This window comes from Silurus aristotelis (assembly GCF_946808225.1).
Source record: "Silurus aristotelis genome assembly, chromosome: 18".
NCBI lineage: Eukaryota > Metazoa > Chordata > Actinopteri > Siluriformes > Siluridae > Silurus > Silurus aristotelis.
The window spans coordinates 17,829,616-17,852,213 of NC_139591.1; the positions used below are offsets into that span (position 1 = coordinate 17,829,616).

General features: G+C 41.1%; 1 protein-coding gene across 1 annotated transcript; it reads left to right on the forward strand.

Moving 5' to 3' along the window:
- The first annotated feature begins 15,987 nt into the window (after positions 1-15,987).
- On the forward strand, positions 15,988-21,370 carry smfn (small fragment nuclease). The gene is made up of 7 exons (XM_083567527.1): positions 15,988-16,301; positions 18,228-18,311; positions 18,459-18,536; positions 19,135-19,246; positions 19,444-19,552; positions 19,855-19,908; positions 21,016-21,370. The coding sequence occupies exons 1-7, from the start codon at positions 16,050-16,052 to the stop codon at positions 21,140-21,142; spliced, it is 816 nt and encodes a 271-aa protein (XP_083423653.1). The 5' UTR covers positions 15,988-16,049; the 3' UTR covers positions 21,143-21,370.
- The last annotated feature ends 1,228 nt before the right edge of the window (positions 21,371-22,598 follow it).

Below are 22,598 nucleotides of genomic sequence, written 5' to 3' on the forward strand. Positions count from 1 at the left end.
AGTTCCTGGATGACAGGAATACTCGAGATGTTTTCTACAAGTTTTATTTTGTGTTATAAAATAATGCTCATGGTTTACAAAGTGTCAGTAAACCGTGTTTTTCTTTTCACTTTGCAAGCACCAGCACATCACAAACCTGATAAATTATGAAAATACCTTTTGTAGCTTTTTAGTCAATGACTTTTTTTCTTTATGTAGCATAATAAAGTGATGTTGAATTCTTAAGCCTGATTGGTCACTTGTTGTTTAGCATAATATTAATAATATTTAATTTCTTGGAGCACTAGAACCGAAGCTTTGAAGAAGAAGAAAAAAAAAGAGCAGACATCAGAGCACAAAATGTTAAATTTCAATTGCGTATGATGTGACTAGCCTGCTGGAAAACAAAACGTTACTAAACACTGGGATGCTAATGCATCAGAGCCAGTCGTGGCACCGATTAACATCCAAGCTTATTTCGGTCGTTAAGTGCACAAACATTACAAGCGCCGACGAATCGGATGGTTTTTAAAGACCTTTAATGAGGCCTGCAATTATGTTTGGGTGCTATTAGAGCTGGAAGGCCAAACCTAGGAGTACTGACAAGGTAAAAAAAATTATAGTGAATGCACTACGCCTACTGCATGAATCCATCTTCTGGTCTAGAGTTAAAAAGGTCTTAGTCTCGTGGGGTGAACGATTGACCCCACACACACACACACACACACACACACACACACACAAACACACAGACTGCAATTACAGTTGGTCGTGTGGGTGTTGGGATTATGACCATGTGCAGAATGTTTGAAAATAATTGCTTTTTTATTGCGCTCTACAGCGCCTCACGCGCACCTGTCAACCTTCCACCTTATGTTGTTTCAAAGTAGATTTTTAGCAAAAATTTTGATATGTAAATTTAATTTTTAAAGCCAATTTTCTGGGCCTACAAACTTTTAATGAGACAGGTGGCGTGAAGTTTCATGGATCTGTAAGATAATTGACACGTGGGCATTGATTGAGTCATTAGTTGTTACTGCAGCTTGCACTCCCTTCCTTGGTTCCTCCTTCTCCGAGTTCACAATCACATTCACTTATCAGCGTGGACACGCCTGTAAATGCCTTGTACCATAAATAGCTTCCACTTATCGCGCAAAAACAGCTGCCGAGCCGATTTGTGGTTCTCGCTTCTTGATTTATTCAGGATCGTCCTCTCAGTAGACAATGACCTAATTTACACCGAATTTGGGATCATAAAGGATCACCCTGTCCTTTTTGTTTATCCATTTTGTTAAAAGTTCAAGTACAGAATTGATGCCCTAGTAGCATTTAAGACATTAAATCTGAGCTTTATTTCATGGACTTTTTTTTTTACTGGATGGGTTGGGGGTATCTTTACTTTTGTAATATTTTAGTCAATTTTTGGATGTGTGCTTGCTCAGAAAACAAAAGTCCTATTCAGAGGAGAATCATCTGTGAATCATTTGTCTTTATCAACTTTATTTGACTTTCTCATGTCCCTTTTGGCATCACCACTGAACCAGTATATCATAGAAACACCCTGGATGGGATGCAGGCCATGACATGCAAGCAGTCATTTAGAAATATAGATTTATCAATCCACCTAGCTGCAGGTTTTTCATGAGGTGGGAACAAGCCAGAAAACCTAGATATGTGAAGAAACTCCTCACAGACAGTGAACTCGTAAGTATGCCCAATTATGGGAGCGTTATAGGGTTGGATTTTGTTTAATATGCATGTATGAATATACTGATTTTGTTCAATATGCAAATGTATGAATAACAAATAGAAAGTTTATTTTTGTGTAGTCGTTTATTAAATATTTTCCAATCAATTTTAATTTATTAATGAACAACATTGTCAGGATAATGGGCTAATAGAGACAGGGACTCTATTTCCCACAAGCCAATGCACCTTAATGTATCATGTCAGATGCTGCATTTAGAGAAGAACAGTGAGTTCTGGAAGTGACTGGTTTGGCCCCCACAAAGCTCAGATTTTAATGTCATTGAGTCTGTCAGGAATTACTTAAAGAGACAGAAGGATTTGATTCAGCCTACATCCAGAGAGATCTGTAGTTGGTTCTGAAAGGTGTTTGAAACAACCTAACTGCCGAGTTCCTTCAACAGCTGTGTGTACAAAAAGTGTATCCAGAAGAATTGATGCTAGTTTGCAGACAAAGCGTGGTCACACCAAATGTTGATTTGATTTGATTTGGATTTCTTTTGTTTTCATTTGCTTTCCATTTTGTCTATTGATAAAAATGGGCAATTTCTTTACACCTGCCTAAAATGTTTGCACAGGAAAGTATAAAATGCATGTCTAATTTCTCTATTCAGCCTTTAATCCTCTTTCTCTCTCTCTCTCTCTCTCTCTCTCTCTCTCTTTGCTCTTGTGATACTCTTATGTATGTTTGACAGCTGAGTAATGACAGACCCAGAAAATAGAAAAAACTATTATACAGTTTACACAAGGACAGCTTTCATCTGCTTCCTTTGGCCATATTCAGTCAGAGTGCACTTGAGGCCCGAGATCAATGGATCAATAATGAAACTAAAATTTAAAAATTCATTTTATTTTCTAATAAAATGACTATATGATTGGAATAAGATACAGAATAAGAAACAACAGAAATATGTGTGGTGTGTGAAATGTTCACACAGAGTGACTTGACTTTATTGATTTCTTTTAGATCATTAAATCAATTATATCAGACGTGTGGGATGTTTGACAAAGTGTGTGTGGAGGGGTAATGTTTTAAAGACAGAGATAATAAAAAAAAACTTCAATACCCTAAGGGAAGTGAATCTGCTGTTTCTCTTTGTTTCATCACTTTTTTTTTTTCTTTTATTATAGTCATTATGAATTGTGTATGTGTTTGTGTGTAGGAGGGAAAAGTGTGTCTGAGCGCTAAATGAGGCCAAGCACATAGAGAGAATGACCAGAGTGCTTGAGTCATCCACAAAATGTTTAATACGTGTGTGTGAGTGTGTGTGAATGTGTGTGTGTGTGTGTAATTGTGTGTGTGTGTGTGTGTGTGTGTGTGTGAATGTGTGTGTGTGTGTGTGTGTGTGTGTGTGTGTGTGTGTGTGTGTGTGTGTGTGTGTGTGTGTGTGTGTGTGTGTGTGGGTGTGTATGAGAGACAAAAGAAGAATACACACAAAGACACACACACAGAAAGAATACCTGAGAAAGAGAATCTGAAAGTGAGAAGGAATCGAGAAAAAATAGCAAAAGAATATATATGAAAAGGAGGGAAACTTTTCATCTGAGAGAATCTGAAAAAAGAAGGAAAATCAGTAAGTAAATAAGAGACAGATTTAAAAAGTCCTATTTTTGTTAAATATGTTGTGTTTAAATATTGGTGGTGTGTTCAGTGCTTCTGGTGTTTTATTATTGACTTTCCAGTGAGAAGTGAGATATTTCTTTACAAGAACCAGAAGATATGACCACATCACCCATATCTTTTTCATTCTACATTAACTCCTAGTCAAACCTTCGAGACTAATGGTGCTATCTGGTGCTATTCAGACCACGTGTTACCACGTCTGCGGTTTCATCATGGACAAGAACTTAACATACCCTTGACATACGGCGATGCTGCAATGAGTCGTTCGAGGTGTTTTCAGTGGCAGGAAGAACCTCACTGGAAGACGACGAGAGATCAGGAAGACGTTCAACCCCTGAAAATGTCAAAACCATTCGGCAACTTGTGCATGATGATCTGCAGAGACCAATCCACATGATCTCACGTCCCTGCAGACTTCGCCCTTCTTTTGAGGATGAAGATCCAGCTCAATGGTCACCGTTTTGACACCATTGTGGAGATCTAGCCAGAATCACAAAAGGTGCTTCACACACTTTGACACTTTACGCAGTTAAAAAGACTTTCAGGACATACTCCAGTAATGACAGGAACACTAGGAGCACTGTAAACGTACTAGTGTGTAAACATAGATAAATAAAGTACTTTCTTTTAAACAGACTCTAAAATCATGGAGTAGCCTTGTGCTGCAGTACCTATGCAAACTTTTGGTCTTTTATGATCCTCGTGCCTACTCGGTTAAAGAGGTTCAGGATATTTGTTGATACCTTAAATAATGAAGATTACAGCAGGGCTCAGAACAATCACTTACAAAGCCCCACAGATATGAATCAGCCTTTCAATTAGTTTTTGGGACTCAGAAACAATGCTAAGGTTCAAGTCTATGTTGAGAACATGTTTATTTAGTTAAGCCATTGGTAAATTTCTTTGATAAAGAGGCAGATCTGAGGGGGTCCACGGTTATAAAGTGTTATGGTGAACTATCATGATTGAATGTTGTTGTCTGCCCACTCTAATGCGTTCACTCAGGGTTGTTGATTGTGGAGTGACTGGCTGCCTTATATCTCAGATCTCATTCGTGTATTTTACAGTCAGGCTCCCTTTTTTAGTTATGTTGTCATAAGTAGTCTTGCCGGAGTCCCTGATTACACTATCACAAAGTACATTGACCTTAATGATTATGTGGAAATTAGCATATCTTAAAATCTCTCTCTATTGAGCTCTACATGCTACTAAGATCCCCATGATCCTGTTTCCTTTCCAGTTCATTTCTGATGCATAGAGTTCAAATAAATTGAATGGCTAAGCATGGCTCAAGATGAACAGCCTAAAGATACATGAGATTAATGTGGAGGGCTTTACTTAAGAACCATGAAGATGGACTTGGATTGTAATTAACATGAACCATTCTGCAACAAATGCTTAGCGCTACAGAGTTGCCATGAACAGTTTTTTACTCACGTGTACATCAGTTGATGAACAGTTGATAACCTCAGCAATGATGGAACTATAGTGAATGGAATGCGTTCTTTTTTGGCAGATCTCAAGGAGTTTTTCATTGCCAATATCTTGCCAATGGCCCATTCATTAAAAATACAACTTATTGGAACTAATTTGTGAATTTGTGAATCTCTTCAGGTCTGTAAAGCTGTTTGTGGGACAATGTCCATTGTTTAAAGCACTATACAAATAATTCTGAATGGAATTGAAGTTTGTCTCAGAATGTAAGAGGAGAAGATGGGCAAGTAGTCAAATCATGTTGTGGATTATGTAGCAGAATGTTGGTGAAAAGAATGTAAAGGCTGGAATGAGTAAAGCGTAGCTTATTACTGCTTAAGACAGTGTCATAACACTTTAATGAACGAATCTGAAATCTAAAGTGAATATCATAGTGAATACTTAACGACCCAAATTTTTGACGAGCTTCAGTTTCCTTTTGGTTTTTGTCCTGTCACATTAACATCAAAAAGTAGAAAGTAGGGTTGACATCACAACAACCTTACAAAGTATAGGCCTACTGTATGAACACTTTCTTAATGAAAGTATTACAGAGTGTTGTAAGTCTGTTTATTCGAATAGTCCAAAGTCTACCTTCTGAATAGTGATGTAACACATTGACAGAATCTAAATCAATAATTTTATCTATATTTGGCTTTAATGAGGAAGTAGGTGTGGCCCAAACTGGAAAAACAGTTGTAACATTTACATGTACAAATGCGTGAATTTTAACTCGGAAAGTTCCTCAACCTCAGCTACAGAACTCCAGTTCATACATGGTTGTGGGCAGAACTAATTAGACTAAATATATCACAGTTCATGGATGATTACTATAACACAGCTAATTATACAGTATATGATACCTTTCATGAAACACATTATGGTACAAATATATATAAATTCATCTCTGTCATTGTATTGCAACAGGAATTGAACTATAATGATGTTCAGACAAAAGGCAACAAAGGCATCATTACGATTCGATATTTAATCACCCACACACCAGCCAATAAACCCATCTCTTCGTTTGTGTAATCATATTTAATTGGTTATTATTTGCGATGATTAAAAGCATGATTAGCTAATCAGGATCGGGCATTTGTGTTTTCAAAGGCAGCCAGTTATACTCTGATCCTAGAGGTGTCTCTGGGGATAGGGACGTGACCACCGAGAGAAGAAAAAGGTGGAGGAGGCGGTGGAAGGTGGATTCCTAATGGTGCATGTGGTTCATTAGTGATCATGGTTTAATTACTTATTTTGACTACTACTATTAGTACTATTGTGGATTTATTTCATTATTTAAGACATTTTCTTACCCTTAAGTCTAAAATTAATTCCTGGCTGCACGGCTGAAGGACCATGACTGTAGCTGAAACTGCAGGTTAGACCCAATTAAGGACCGGGAGTCTGTCTAGTCTTGATAATTTACCAATAGACCGCTCCCGAGTTCATCAACTGAACTGAAAAGTTTCCAGTTTAGGGCTCTCTTCATTAGGAGTCCTGCTGCTTGATCACAGAGCGAAAGTCCATGTGACACTATAATCCTACCTGTGTGAAGTCTGTCCTCCATCTGGGAAGTTCCTTCATATTGATAGTTGTTTTTTCCTCTAATCGCAAAAAAAAAAGAAAGAAAACTGAACAATGAGCATGTATCCATGTTATTCTGAGGAGCCGAGCTCAGACTCGCTCTTCAGTGGCCTTGCTCTTTTTTCAAGAGCTCCATCACTCCAGTTCCTGGAAGTGTTTATTATCACTTCTCACACCTTCTTTATCTGTTCTCTTATTTTGTGTGTGTCAAAGAACATCTTGACTTAGGGTGTAGTAATGTCATTGCCAGGTCATGGGAGACGGGCGGTGATTTTTAAACTTGTCTCACAAAATGTGATGCCTTAAAAATTAAAAAGATGAATTAATCAATCAGAACTTTTCATCACTTTTTTTTTTACCCTTTTTTTATATAAGTGTTAAAATCTATTGCATGTTAATGGCAGTGGTGGATGAAGCACACAAACCATGTACTTGAGTAAAAACAGGGATACACAAGGCAAAACATTACTTTAGTAAAAGTAAAAGTAAAAGTGCCCCCTTTAAACTTTCATTTGAGTAAAAGTACAAAAATATTTACTTTCAAATGTACTTAAGTATCCAAGTACTATGATTTATTATGACTATAATGTTCCTATTATCATTTTTGTCACGAAACTCTTTGCTTAATCAACTCCAATCAACTTAGTTTTTGTGAAAAGACTATTTAAGTATAGTAACAATTTACATTTACTTCATTACTGTCCACCACTGGTCAATAACCTTTTTAGAGTATTGATTATTTACCTATAGCTGCACATCATGAAGTATTTTATTTCTCTTACACTACAATATGCCAGTGATTACCAAACGGATAATGCGGACTAATAGTCATAAACAGAGAATGAAAATCTTCAAACTCGCCTTTTGTGATGTAACATCACTGAAATGGTTTCTGTTCCTTCATTTTTTCTCTCCCTCCTGCAGCACCGAAATCCACAGAGTTCTGGGATTCATGTTGCTCCATTTTCCTTAGAGAGCAAACATCCATTCTTCTTTAAGAAAGGCGTTCCTCACAGACTTTCTTTAGATCTGATATCCAGTTTCACATATGCACTGCTTTCATCAGTTTTTTTTTTTGTCCCCACTGGTTATTCTGGTGAACCTTCAGCCCACGGCAGCTCCACAGCAGGATCTGCTGCCTCATTAATCTCCTTGTTATCAGGCGCAGTTGGAGGATTTCAGAAGCATTTTCCTTTACAGGGGAATTCGTTGGCATACAGCATTTCACTGCCTGTGCCCTGGAGAGTGGCCTGCACAACATGATCGTGTACTTTACAATTTAAAGTTTATAACACCTTTTTTTTTTTTATTATTAAAAATGTAAAAAAAAAAATTTGCCCAAAACATGTTAAATATTACAATTTATTCAATAAACTAACCAGTGAACAGAAGAAAACAAATTTCTTTCCACACCAATTAATGACTTCACAGGTGGCGCAGTAATAAAGCATTTGCCTTGTGATCATCAAGCAGTATATTTGATTCTTTTTCCCAGATGAGATCATCTCAACAAAACCTTAAGCTAGACCTTGTTCTCTGGTCCTTCTTCAAGTTTACCCTGGAGGACGCTGTGGCTTAGGGCAGCAAAAAGATGTTGTCTATTGAGAATTTATAGCCATGTGGGCAACTTTTCTGGTGGCTTTCCCACAGGACACAGATTATTTTTCAGTTTTAGCAAACCCCCTGGCTCTATCCATAGATTGAAAATGGCTTTACCAATAGATCACCTCACCAAAGATACCGAATTCTCAGGGTGAAAAGACCTACATGTGTGAGAGGTGTAAAGAGTACCTAAAAATCTTACTTGAGTAAAAATATATATTCTTTACTTCAAAAGTCACCAATTCCAAAATGACAAAATCGAGTAAAAGTCTTAGAGAATCTGATTTTAACAGTACTTGAGTATCTTACTTATAAATAATGAAGTTTTGAAGAAGCAATGGTCCTCTATTTATTGATTTGTGAGGTAGCATTTCTTAAAATACAAATCAAATTGTCAGCTCAGCAGTGCATTAACCAACACAACAGCCTCTTCAACATGCCAGAATGAAACAAAGATCAAACAAGTCAGTTAAAAAAAGTGACAACGTAGTAAAGCAATCTTTCAAAAAGGGGATCTTCAATTAACAAATAAAAATTCAGTATCATGTCACAAAGAAGAAGAAACATTAGTATTCAATGGACAAATCAAATGAAAGTAAATAATTTTCGATCAAATAAAACCAAATATTCAGAGCTGACTGTGATTTGATGCACCTCTCAGTCTCAGAGGGGGACGATATTTTTATTCAACTTCAACAAAAGCTTTCCCAAAAACTTTCCAAAGTTTTTGAATTTAGCTCTTTTTGGACTTAAAACGGTGTCAGCCGTGCTAAAAAGTCGCTCACAGCAGCAGATGCGGCTTGCTGAGTGTTGAGATCTAATGACATCTACAATAGAGGTATAAAATGTAATTGGTAACGTTCAATATGAAGTAAAACGTACATCCTATAATTTCCAGACTATAAAGCGCACCCATAAATAAGCCGCACCCACTGAATTTTACAAATATTTTTATTTTTAACATAAATAAGCCGCACCTGTCTATAAGCCGCAGGTGTCTACACTAATGTACTTTACACAGGCTTTAACGAAAGACACGTTACACACGGTGTAACAGGTGAAATATGTTGCGCTTCCTTTAGGAGCATAGCGGTATGTTGGGAATAGCATGCCACTGCATTCTGTCCGGTATTACTGCATGTGTGCAAGACGAGGATAATGTCCTTATTATTTTCTGATGCTGATTTCTAAGTTTCTTTGACTAACCTGTAACACTGTTGCCAAGAAAAATAAAAAAGCACAATTTTTGGAAACCTGTCTGTGCTTATATGATTTCTGTTGCAACTGGAGTTAGTGAGCTCTCTCTTTACCCAGACTCAACACATTACAACGGCTTGTATCTCAACAGTAGCCGACCAAGAAAGTCATTGTTCACTGTCTTCCTCCTTCCTTTCACAACTATTTCTCTCAGGAGTTTATTTTTTGGCATCGTCGTGCATTTAAAAATCACCCGATGGAAGTTTTTTTCTCCCGATGCCGTGCAGCTCAGAACACAGGTGAGGTGCGTTTTTTGTTTCCGTTCGGAAATTTAATTGGTCTAATGTTATGGGGTTCAGTTTTTTGGCTTGAAGTTTGTGAAACCGGGAAAAACCCAGGAAAAATTCATAAATAAGCCGCTTCGTTGTTTAAGCCGCGAAAAAAAAGTAGCGGATTATAGTGTATAATACGGTATATTGAATCATGAATGTAGTAGTGACTCAGGAAAACTAGAAATTAAATCACATACTTTACACCACTAGTAAGAAGTATAAGGCCAGGCCCATCATCAAGCCATCAAAGCATCTTGGACCACACTCACAACCAGAGTAATAAAACAGAAAACACAAAAAGTAAATAAAACATTTTACTCAAGTAAAAGTACTGTTACTTCAATGAAATTGTACTCAAGTACAAGTTGTTACTCAGAGTAAAATTTAACAAGCTCCTTATTTTTAACAGCGGAGGTGGTGTGTGTGTGTGTGTGTGTGTGTGTGTGTGTGTGTGTGTGTGTGTGTGGGTGGGTGGGTGTTCCAGTGTAGTTCAAAAAAGACGAGATATAAATATCAAACTAGTTATTTTTAGATGATTATTTAATTTGATCCTCTCCTTGAACTGCCACCTTAACGTGGTGGAGGGGTTTGAGTACTCGAATGACCCTAGGAGCTATGTTGTCCGGGGCTATATGCCCCTGGTAGGGTCTCCCAAGGCAAACAGGTCCTGGGCGACGGGTCAGACTAAGAGCGGTTCAAAACCCCTTATGAGAGATACTACATCAGGGACCGTGACGTCGCCCGGTATGGCGCAGCCGGGGCCCCACCCTGGAGCCAGGCCCGGGGTTGGGGCTCGTATGCGAGCGCCTGGTGGCCGGGCCTTCCCCCACAGGGTCCGGCCGGGCTCAGCCCGAAGGAGCGACGTGGGGCCGCCTTCCAGTGGGCTCACCACCTGCAGGAGGGACCGTAAGGGGCCGGTGCTAAGAGGATCGGGCAGCAGTCGAAGGTGGAGGCCTCGACAACCCGATCCCTGGACACGGAAGCTAGCTCTAGGGACGTGGAATGTCACCTCGCTGGCGGGGAAGGAGCCTGAGATTGTGCGTGAGGTTGAGAGGTTCCGACTAGAGATAGTCGGGATCACCTCTACGCACGGCCTGGGCTCTGGAACCACACTCCTCGAGAGAGGATGGACTCTTTACAACTCTGGAGCTGCCCATGGTGAAAGGCGTCGGGCTGGTGTGGGTTTGCTTATAGCCCCCCAGCTCAGCCGCCATGTGTTGGAGTTTACCCCGGTGAACGAGAGGGTCGTTTCCCTGCGCCTACGGGTCGGGGATAGGTCTCTCACTGTCGTGTGTGCCTACGGGCCAAACGGCAGTATAGAGTACCCGGCCTTCTTGGGGTCTCTGGGAGGGGTGCTGGACAGTGCTCCGACTGGGGACTCCGTCGTTCTACTAGGAGACTTCAATGCACACGTGGGCAGCGACAGTGACACCTGGAGGGGCGTGATTGGGAGGAACGGCCCCCCTGATCTGAACCCGAGCGGTGTTCAGTTATTGGACTTCTGTGCTAGTTACAGTTTGTCCATAACGAACACCATGTTCAAGCATAAGGGTGTCCATCAGTACACGTGGCACCAGGACACCCTAGGCCGCAGGTCGATGATCGACTTTGTGGTCGTTTCATCTGACCTGCGGCCGTATGTCTTGGACACTCGGGTAAAGAGAGGGGCGGAGCTGTCAACTGATCACCACCTGGTGGTGAGTTGGATCCGATGGCGGGGGAGGAAGCTGGACAGACTCGGCAGACCCAAGCGTACTGTGAGGGTCTGCTGGGAACGTTTGGCCGAGCCTCCTGTCAGAGAGATCTTCAACTCCCACCTCCGGCAGAGCTTTGACCAGATCCCGAGGGAGGCCGGAGATATTGAGTCCGAGTGGACCATGTTCTCCACCTCCATTGTCGAAGCGGCCGCTCGGAGCTGTGGCAGTAAGGTCTCCGGTGCCTGTCGAGGCGGCAATCCCCGAACCCGGTGGTGGAAACCGGAAGTAAGGGATGCCGTCAAGCTGAAGAAGGAGTCCTACCTGGCCTGGTTGGCTTGTGGGACTCCTGAGGCAGCTGACGGGTACCGGCAGGCCAAGCGAACTGCAGCCCGGGTGGTTATCGAGGCAAAAACTCGGGCCTGGGAGGAGCTCGGTGAGGCCATGGAGAAGGACTATCGGCTGGCCTCGAAGAGATTCTGGCAAACCGTCCGGCGCCTCAGGAGGGGAAAGCAGTGCCCCACCAATGCTGTTTACAGTAGAGGTGGGGAGCTGTTGACCTCAACTGGGGATGTCGTTGGACGGTGGAAGGAATACTTCGAGGATCTCCTCAATCCCGCCGTCACGTCTTCCATTGAGGAAGCAGAGGCTGAGGGCTCAGAGGCGGACTCGTCCATCACCCAAGCTGAAGTCACCGAGGTAGTAAAGAAACTCCTCGGTGGCAGGGCACCGGGGGTGGATGAGATCCGCCCTGAGTACCTCAAGTCTCTGGATGTTGTGGGGCTGTCTTGGCTGACACGCCTCTGCAGCATCGCGTGGCGGTCGGGGACAGTGCCTCTGGAATGGCAGACCGGGGTGGTGGTCCCTCTTTTTAAGAAGGGGGACCGGAGGGTGTGTTCCAACTATAGGGGGATCACACTTCTCAGCCTACCTGGGAAAGTCTATGCCAGGGTACTGGAGAGGAGAATACGGCCGATAGTAGAACCTCGGATTCAGGAGGAACAATGTGGTTTTCGTCCAGGCCGTGGAACACTGGACCAGCTCTATACCCTCTACAGGGTGCTGGAGGGTTCATGGGAGTTTGCCCAACCAGTCCACATGTGCTTTGTGGATTTGGAAAAGGCATTCGACTGTGTCCCTCGCGGCGGCCTGTGGAGGGTGCTCCGGGAGTATGGGGTTGGGGGCCCTTTACTAAGGGCTGTCCGGTCCCTGTATGACCGAAGCAGGAGCTTGGTTCGCATTGCCGGCAGTAAGTCAGACTTGTTCCCGGTGCATGTTGGACTCCGGCAGGGCTGCCCTTTGTCACCGGTTCTGTTCATAATTTTTATGGACAGAATTTCTAGGCGCAGCCAGGGGTCGGAGGGTGTCCGGTTTGGTGACGACACGATTTCGTCTTTGCTCTTTGCAGATGATGTTGTCGTGTTGGCTTCATCAGACCAGGACCTTCAGCATGCACTGGGACGGTTTGCAGCCGAGTGTGAAGCGGCTGGGATGAGAATCAGCACCTCCAAATCCGAGGCCATGGTCCTCAGTCGGAAAAGGGTGGCTTGCCCACTTCAGGTTGGTGGGGAGTTCCTGCCGCAAGTGGAGGAGTTTAAGTATCTTGGGGTTTTGTTCACGAGTGAGGGAAGGGTGGAACGGGAGATTGACAGACGGATCGGTGCAGCTTCTGCAGTAATGCGGTCGATGTACCGGTCTGTCGTGGTGAAGAAGGAGCTGAGCCGCAAGGCGAAACTTTCGATTTACCGGTCAATCTACGTTCCTACTCTCACCTATGGTCATGAGCTCTGGGTCATGACCGAAAGGACAAGATCCCGGATACAGGCGGCCGAAATGTGCTTCCTCCGCAGGGTGGCTGGGCGATCCCTTAGAGATAGGGTGAGAAGCTTAGTCACTCGGGAGGAGCTCGGAGTAGATCCGCTGCTCCTCCACATCGAGAGGGGTCAGCTGAGGTGGCTCGGGCATCTGTTCCGGATGCCTCTTGGACGCCTTCCTGGGAAGGTGTTCCGGGCGCGTCCCACTGGGAGGAGACCCCGGGGAAGACCTAGGACACGCTGGAGAGACTATGTCTCCCGGCTGGCCTGGGAACGCCTTGGTGTCCCCCCGGAAGAGCTGGAAGAAGTGTCTAGGGAGAGGGAAGTCTGGGCATCTTTGCTTAGACTGCTGCCCCCGCGACCCGGCATCGGATAAGCGGGAGAAGATGGATGGATGGATGGATGGATTTAATTTGATTACATATTAAAGTGCAATAACAAAAAACAAAAAAACACTACAGTCCATGACTTGAGTTTAATGTGATATGTAATGATTATAATGTGTTATACATGTTTGCAGCAAAAAAAAATAAAAAAATAAATCTAATGCTATAATATCATTTATGATAAGGAGAGAAATCGCAAATGCAGATTCAGAATTGACGGTGAGCGCACGCATCGATTCGACACTATTTCGCCTTCAGGGTCTGCATCACTGGCGTCTGTCTTGTCCGTCTTCTTTTATCCTTCTTGTGAGTTTAGAACGTTTGTTCTCCCGCCATCAGTCAATCAATGCATTAGTTTCTGTGGTACGATTTTTTTTTTTTCTCCTTGCATTGTTTTGATTTAAATTTTTACTCAGTAACAGATATGAATTAAAATGTAGTTAAGCACAATAATTCAAACAAAACATACTTAAGTAAAAGTAAACTTGAAGATTTTTAAAACTACTTAAAAAAGTAGAAGTGCACAAATCTAAAAAACTACTCAATTACAGTAACATGAGTAAATGTACTGTAATTCGTTACTTTCCACCTTTGCTTTGCAACACAATTTGTTTTTTTTGGGGAACCCGAGATTTTCAGGAGAACCAAGGATTCTCCTCTAGATCAAAACAGCTTTTTCTCCATTTCACATCACATGTTAAACCAAAGCATGAAAAGAAACTAAAATAGTCAAGTATGGGCCAAGACTCATTATTAAGCCATAAACTCCTTCTCTCTAAGCCATTGAGAAGAGCATGGATGAAAAGAAAGTTTCTTTCCTGATCCCCAGGCATCAAATCTCAATTTTGTCACTGTTAACCCTCTGAAAATGCTATGAACTCATCAGCAAAACATTGAAAAGGAGTGTGCTCACTTGCTAACCCTGAAGATGCCATTACCACTGCACATTCTGGAAAAAAGCGTCTACAATAAAAAAAAAAGAAATTTTTTCAAAGCTAAATGGTTTCGACTGAAAGGAAGTCAGAAAAGTGATCTCTTTACAAGAGCAAATCTTTTCCGCAAGACTGGACGAATTGCACTGTACTCGACCATGTTTTCACTCAGATTCTGTTCAATTCCTCCTGCCCTGTTTGACCAGGGGAAAAAAGGGACTTGGCCTGTATCTTTGCGATTACTTCAAGCCTGAAATTCATTCACTTCTTATCTGAAATTTGACGTTCACAGTCCAATTCGGACAGAAGACCTAAAATCTAGACATTATTTTCGTCGTGACCTCAAAGGCCACCGCAGATCTGATAAGCGTTCGTCGTGAGCGGCCAATTGTCTGGAGATAAAGCCGACTAGCAAACACAATCGAACAGCTGAGATTGATTTTGCTAGCCGCTATTGCTAATCTTACTGCAAAAGGCGTTCACATCTTTTCTATTAAAGACAAGCGAGTGAACGTGGCATGAGAAAGTTGTACCTTAATTGTACTTATAGCACTGTTACTGTCTATTTTCTTTTCCCAGCTAGCAAAAAGCCACTGCATCCATGTGGGCCACCATTTTGCTTTTCAGCACACTAATTAGCAGAATGTTAATCTAATATAATCAGCACTAGACTCTCAACAAAAGCTGCTTCAGATGTAAAATACAATTCTGAGACATTTAGAAAAACCAGTGAGAGATGCTTATTTACTGTGTAAACTCAAACACCGGTTTTATTTTCTTCTTTTTTTTTTTCCCCCTTTTCATTTCAAACACATGCCGAATAAAGGCAATTACACAATAGGATCAGATCCAGTCTACTCATTCACACATAATTAGTGCTGTTCGTTTTGTCCAATAGACTGCGACTAATTTCATGTTTCCAGCATTCCAGCTGTCCAATAAACTCTTCATCCAGCTGTTGTCCCTAATGGATTTCTGGCTGCAGGGTGTGCTGCTGAGCCAAACAGAAACTCTTCGGTGGTTGTTAATCAGTTCATTTTGAGGATTCAAATGTTTTTATCAGTGAGATAGACGTGACACTGCTGCAAAAAAATTATAATGATAAATAAATAAAATCAAAGAGAATGTTTTATCATGTAAATAAGAAAACTTCTGTTTGTGATACTGTGGGGTTAAGATATGAAGAACATTAGGAATTAAGTGCTAACTGTACGAGGAAGATGTGGATGATTAGTAATGCTCTAGCGACATCTTGTGGTCTTACAGAAAAACACAGTCTGCTATTACTTGTTAAGTTTAGAGTTTTCAAGTATACAGAGTTTTATGTTCTTTCAAATAATTAAAGTCAGGAACTGATGTAGGTCAGGTGAGGAGGTCTGGGGTGCAGTCAGTGTTAACATTTACTGTCCATATATCGTATCATATATTTAGAGGGGTCCCTACAGACGGAGGGGTTCGAAAAGTGCCAATAATATTAAAAAGTAAATACAGTAAATTATTATAAATATAAAATAGATCAATATAATACAGTTTGTAATTAAACCAGATACTTCAAGATGCGATTTAAATTGAAGAAAGAAAAAACTACAAAGGTACTACAGAACTAACAAACCCTTTACGGCATGTTGGAAAAGCAAGCGTCCTGTTTCTTTTTACGACAGTTCAAGGCGAAAGTTGGCTCGAATGGCTGCGCTGGTGAGAATTGCATCGTGTGCACGCCGGACCGCTGTCTTTACACGTGTGACTGCTGGTTTCACCCTCAGCACTAAGCTCCATCCATCAGATTTACCTCTTCACTCATTTATTCATCGACAAACACCCGGACGTTCATTCTCTAACCTCCTGCTGAAAAACCCAGCGAAAATGTCAGCTACATTATCCACATCATCATCAGCTGAAACTATGAGCCAGAGGATGGTGTGGGTGGATTTAGAGGTAAATCATCACTTTTAGCATCAATAATTCAGATTTTAAACCCCTCAGAAATGTTAAATACTGTATGTAGCTTTGTTTCTATATGAGGTCATTTATAAACTTGGCTAATAAAGTCATAATGTTATAATATATAGTGTAATATAATAATATCAGGACGTGGGCGCTCAGTGTTTAATCCCAGCAACATCAATATGCCACTGTTGGGCCCTTAAACAAGGCCCTTAACCCTCAACAGCTCAGGTTTATATACAAGATCATTGTAATCGGCTGTGGATAAATACCTCAATCCCAGAAATGCAAATTTGAATGATTTGTGCTTTTCTTTTTTTTTAGAAAGCATTTTTTTCCACATTCAGTCAGTAGTGTGAGCATTCAGTACTTGTTTGTACATTTTAATGTTTGTTTGATATCTGATATAACACTATGTTGTGTTTTCTCTTCTGATGCATATTAAGGGTAAACGCTTATTCATTCCAGGCCAGAAGCTTTTCCTACCTGTATTTTCATGGTGGTTCAGTGCTTAAAGTGCTGGTGCTTGAACCAACAACCTTCTGATCAGTAACCCTGACTTTAAGCACTGAACCACCGCTGTCTAGTAAAACAGTGACAGAAGCCTAGAAATGCCATGAAATGCCAGGTAGGAAAAGCTTTTGGCCTGGAATGATTAAGCATTCACATTAATATGCATCAGAAGATTCACATTTATATGCCCAGTTGCCTTTGTTGGGCCCTTGAGCAAGGCACTTAATCATCTGCTCCAAGGGCTCCGTGCAATGACCGACCCTGCGCTCTAACCCCAACTTCCTGAGCAGATGGGACATGCAAAAATGATATCTCTCTTTGGAATTCATCAAGTAATCTTAAAAGAAAATAGAGCACATCAACAGGTTTGTGGGGAAACTGGATTAATAAGAATACGCTTAGTCCTGATTTAGTGCAAGACTGGCATAAGTAATCATTTTTGAATTACTACTGTTGTTTTTTAACCAAGCAAACAAATTCAAAATCTAGAGGCAACACCACAGAATTAGAATAGCAAAATATCAATTAATAAATTTAAAATGACATAATATATACTACAGGTCGACCAATTCATCGTTTTTCCCAATTAATTAATTGATTATTGGCAAAAATCCATACTGATATTTTTTCCCGACTTGCTTTATACAGTACGAGAGCGACCTCTAGAGGCGAATCACTGACGCTACGTGCTGTTTATTTAAAGTGTCTTTATTACTCCATATGGTTTTAAGTTTTTGGAGCGTTGCTTTTTGTTTTTTATTTTCCTCAATATTTATTAATATACTTTTAGTGAATAAATAAATTAAGTACTATTTTACATAAAGTGTTATGTTTATTTTGTCCAGTATCCATTTAAAAACTAATTTTTTTTCAGCAGTTTGAGCTGCAGGAGCTCGTCTGTTGAATCGGACCACACGGGTCAGCCTTCACTCCATAAATGCATCGATGAGCCTTGGCTGCTGTGTCCCTGTTGCTGGTTTACCACTGCACTTTTGATAGACAAAGACCACTGCAGACCGAGAACATCCCACAAGAGCTGCAGTTTTGGAGATGCTCTGACCCAGTCGTCTAGACTTCACGATTTTTGCCCTCATCAAACTCACTTAAACACTTTGAGGACAAAATGTTTACTTCACCTGTTAGTGGTCATAACGTTATGCCTAATCAGTGTACCTCCATATACCTCTAATATTTACCTCCTAAACCAAAGGCTGCCAATGATTTTAGATGCAAGCGCATTTCCCACTCAGATGAAAGTAGATGCAGATTAAAACTTCATAAAATGTGTAACTAATGAACACTGACCTCTGCATGTGTGAGACATTTCAGGCCCAATGCAGAGTCCTGGAGTCTTTCTAATGATTCGTGTAAAATTGACACCTGTGTCCGTTCGTCTTGTTTTAGATGACAGGACTGAATATAGAAAAGGACGAGATTATCGAAATGGCGTGCATCATCACCGACTCAGATCTCAACATCATTGCTGAGGTAAAAACAAAGATCCGCGGCACAAAGCAGCCAGGCAGTAGTACTGTAGTGATGTTTAAATATACACCAGGAGATCAGGAGTGCACTGGGTGTGTGGAAACCAGGAAGAACCAGGTAGAATAATGTGTTCTGTGTTTATGATTTTAGGGTCCAAATCTGATCATCAACCAGCCTGACGAGCTGCTCGACAGCATGTCTGATTGGTGCAAGGAGCATCATGGGCAGGTATGGGACTATTCATGAGCATCAGGACATGACTAGATGGGTAATTGTTTTGTGTATATAGTAGGAGTGTAACGGTACATGTATTCAAAATCTTTAGTTACAGGGCTTTTGTGTACTAAATGCAATCCTTTCTATGTGCGGAGATTATTTATTTTTATTTTTTAACTTACACATACACAACAATGCCAGGGGTATAATAAAAAAAAAAAAGAAAATAGTTAGTGTAGTGTCACTGTGCCTTTTCGCTCTGCACCGGAAATACAATTTGTATTGTGTATGTATGAAAATGCTAAAGAATCAATAGCGCTAGCGTTAGCCACTAACCAGAAAGTGGCTAATCCTAGCACTATGAATTCCTTTATTGGATTTAGATTTTTTTTACTCGTCACAAACATCGTTATATGCAGGATACAACTCGCAGTGAAATGAAAAAGTTTTCAAGAAGAAAATCTTGATGAAGAACCGAAATTGTACCGAACCGTGACTTTTGTGTGCTGTTAAACCCCTAATATACTGTATAGTGTGTGTGTGTGTGTGTGTGTGTGTGTGTGTGTGTGTGTGTGTGTGTGTGTGTGTGTGTGTGTGTGTGTGTGTTCAGTCAGGGTTGACACAGGCGGTGCGGGACAGCAAGATCTCACTTCAGCAGGCCGAGTACGAGTTCGTGTCCTTCATCAGACAACACACACCTCCGGGCCAGTGTCCTCTCGCAGGTAACACACGCACACACACTCACACGGTCTTTGTGTTAATAACCACACAAAACCATTTGAGGTGGGCTGTTTTTGACATTCAGTTTTTTCTGTGTGTGTGTGTGTGTGTGTGTGTGTGTGTGTGTGTGTGTGTGTGTGTGTGTGTGTGTGTGTGTGTGTGTGTGTGTGTGTGTGTGTGTGTGTGTGTTTTCTCCCAGGAAACTCAGTACATGCTGATAAGAAGTTTCTGGACAAGTTCATGCCCCAGTTCATGCGTCATCTCCATTATCGCATCATCGACGTGAGCACAGTCAAGGAGCTTTGCAGGTGTGTTTGTGTGTTTGTGTGTGGGTGTGGGTGTGAGTATAAAGTGACCAGTACTGCTTTTCCACATGAACATTAGAGAGCAATAGTTTCCACACATGCTCATGCATAAGCTTTGCATCCGTGAGTGAATAGTAATGTTTTTTTAGTCACAAACACACGCACTCTCTCACTCACTCACACACACACACACACACACACACCCACACCCACACGGTTGCCGTAAACGCTGTCTGTCCTGGAGGCCTGCATTTGTTTGTAATATCCAGTTTATCTGTAAAAAATTAACCTTGTTCTCTCCTCAGACGCTGGTTTCCGGACGATTCTAAACGAGCGCCTCAGAAGAAAGCTCAACACAGGTCAGTGTTTAAACTGTCAGCATTATTCTCTACATGCATTTATTCCCGTTATATAAATCAGCCAGTCATATATGATTTAGAGCTTCTCTGCTACACCCCTTAAATGGCCATACGTTTTTCAGTGAGACTGACGAGCCCATGCCTTTAAACCTCCTTCTATAGTACACAGATAATGGCTGCAACTTCTTGACCTGGACTGACAGGCACAGTTATGGCCACACTTTATTAATTAGCTTGGAGGCACAAAGGCCACGCCTCCTTCATAGGTGACTAAGACAAAGACCATGTCTCCTCTATTAGCAATTAGCTCTGAAATCCACACCTTCTGTATAACTATTGAGGCGCAAAGAGCACACCATCTTCATAAAGATTTAATTAAAGAACAATTGACCTTTTATAGTGATAGATACACAGTCTTCATAATGACTGAGACTCAAAGGACACACCTCCTTTATGGTGGCTGCAGCACAAAGGTCACGCCTCTCTTGTAGTGACTCACACAAAGGCCTCACCTCCTTCATATGAACTGTGTACTAACTGTATACACACGTTCTGTATAATAAGTGAATCACAGAGAGCACGCCTCCTTCATAGTGATTTAATTACAAATGACATGCCTCCTTAAGGACTAAGCTGAAGGCCACACCTCCCTTCGATTGACTCGCATCACTGCCACACCTCCTTCATATTGACTGAGACACACTGGCCACACCCCTTCGTATTGACTGAGACACACTGGCCACACCTCCTTCGTATTGACTGAGACACACTGGCCACACCCCTTCATATTGACTGAGTTACAAAGTCCATGCCTTCGTTATTAGAAATGAGACACGAAGGCCACACCTTCTGTATAATGACTGAAGCATAAAGGGCACGCCTCCTTCATAGTGATTTAATTACAAAGGTCACGCCTTCTTAAGAACTAAGATAAAGGCCATGTCTCCTTTATACTGACTACAATAGAAAAGGTTTTATTAAAACCGAGACACAGGCCATGTCTCCTTCATAGTGACGCATTGAAGCTTTGCTAGTGCACTACAAATGTTGGTTTGAGACACTTCCTGAGTGTGTGGTTTGTAACTGCTACCCTTGCGGTCTTTCCAGAGCGCTGGACGACATTCAAGAGAGCATCAAAGAGCTCAAATATTACAGAGCAAGCATCTTCAAAACCGAGGGAGAAGAGAAGAAGAGGAAGATTGTTGAAAACGGGGAGAGCAAAAACACGGCCTAGAAACACACTTACGCTCTTAAATTTGCACAGAACGTGTCCCCGAGCGTGTGTGCGTGAGAGAGAAAATTTCCATGTTCCTTATTTTATCACCGGGTTCCACGTGTTCTTTTACTTCTCATCTTGTTGCTATTGCAGCTCGCATGGTTCATTCTAAAAATGTTATGAATGTTTTCATCTTTCTATTATGTTGCCGTTTACTGAACCACAAATACAAAATGTGAACACTGATCCTTCTCGCTTCATTGTTTTCTTGCAGTTTTTTCCTGTTTAAATGAATTCCTGTGTTTTCAGTGTTCATATTGTGTGATCGTTTACAATGCTGGGAGCTGTACACCAGGTGGCAGTATCGCAACAAAAAACTAATCACGATCTGGAAATCGACACACTTTAAAGAAAATCTTTGCTATAAAAGTTGTTCAAGCAACATAATAAAGTAAAGCCAATATTTAAATAAATGGTAGATTTTTATAATCATCTTACCTTCTGTAATGCATATTAATTTTTATATACGAATGACTAATAATCTTTATTTGTTTTATTACTCTCTGAAAATTTGCTACACATATATTAAGGGTGCCAATACATTGTGCAGAGCAACACATAGGGGACAGTGTTTAATGATACACCTGCAATGTGACCTGTATGGCTGTAGTTTTTCACAGCTCACAATATATCACAATATTTATGTTCACCCAAAGAAAAATTGTGCTTTAAATTTTGTGCTTTTTAGTTTTTCTTTCCATCAAATCAGATCTAAGATCCTGACCATCCATGCTTTCTCGGAAACGTGCACTTTTCTTGTTCAGAGCTGATCAGAATTCTGCTTAATGCCTGATTGAGAAACTGTTGTGATAAATGGATCCACTGTAAATCTAAACAAAACTAAACAAATAGCCACTCGGATCCCAAGTGAGCAAAATCTCATCCATCACGGCTTAATTTAACTGCATCTCTGAAAAATCGGTGGCATTTACTAGAATTGTTGAGCAGAGACATGAAGTGACAATCAAATAAACGGGATCCGTCAGACAGCAGTCTGTTAATGTGTGTTGGGCAAGACGGCTATCGCACCATCTTTAGCAACCGATCAATTATGTCACCAGAGATCGACTATTCGTTTCATTCAGTAAAAGGTTTTAGATTTAAAAAAGTAGGTATACGATTTCTGTGCACATGCAGTCACTTTACAGTTACTTTAAACAGGAAGTGTGCTTCTTTTATTATTGCACCTGTTAACTATTTTCATTTATAAAGTTTAACAGTAGCAAATTTTTTTTTTAACCAAATCCATGCAACATTAATATCCTCTTGATCATCTCACTAAATCGACAAAAGTTTGTCAACACCTGAGCATTTTGAACATCCTATTCCACATTCAGTCCCCATTTGCTATTATAATGATCTCCACTCTTCTGGGAAGATGTTCCACCAGTTTCCACCTGCCCAAGTTCTCCCA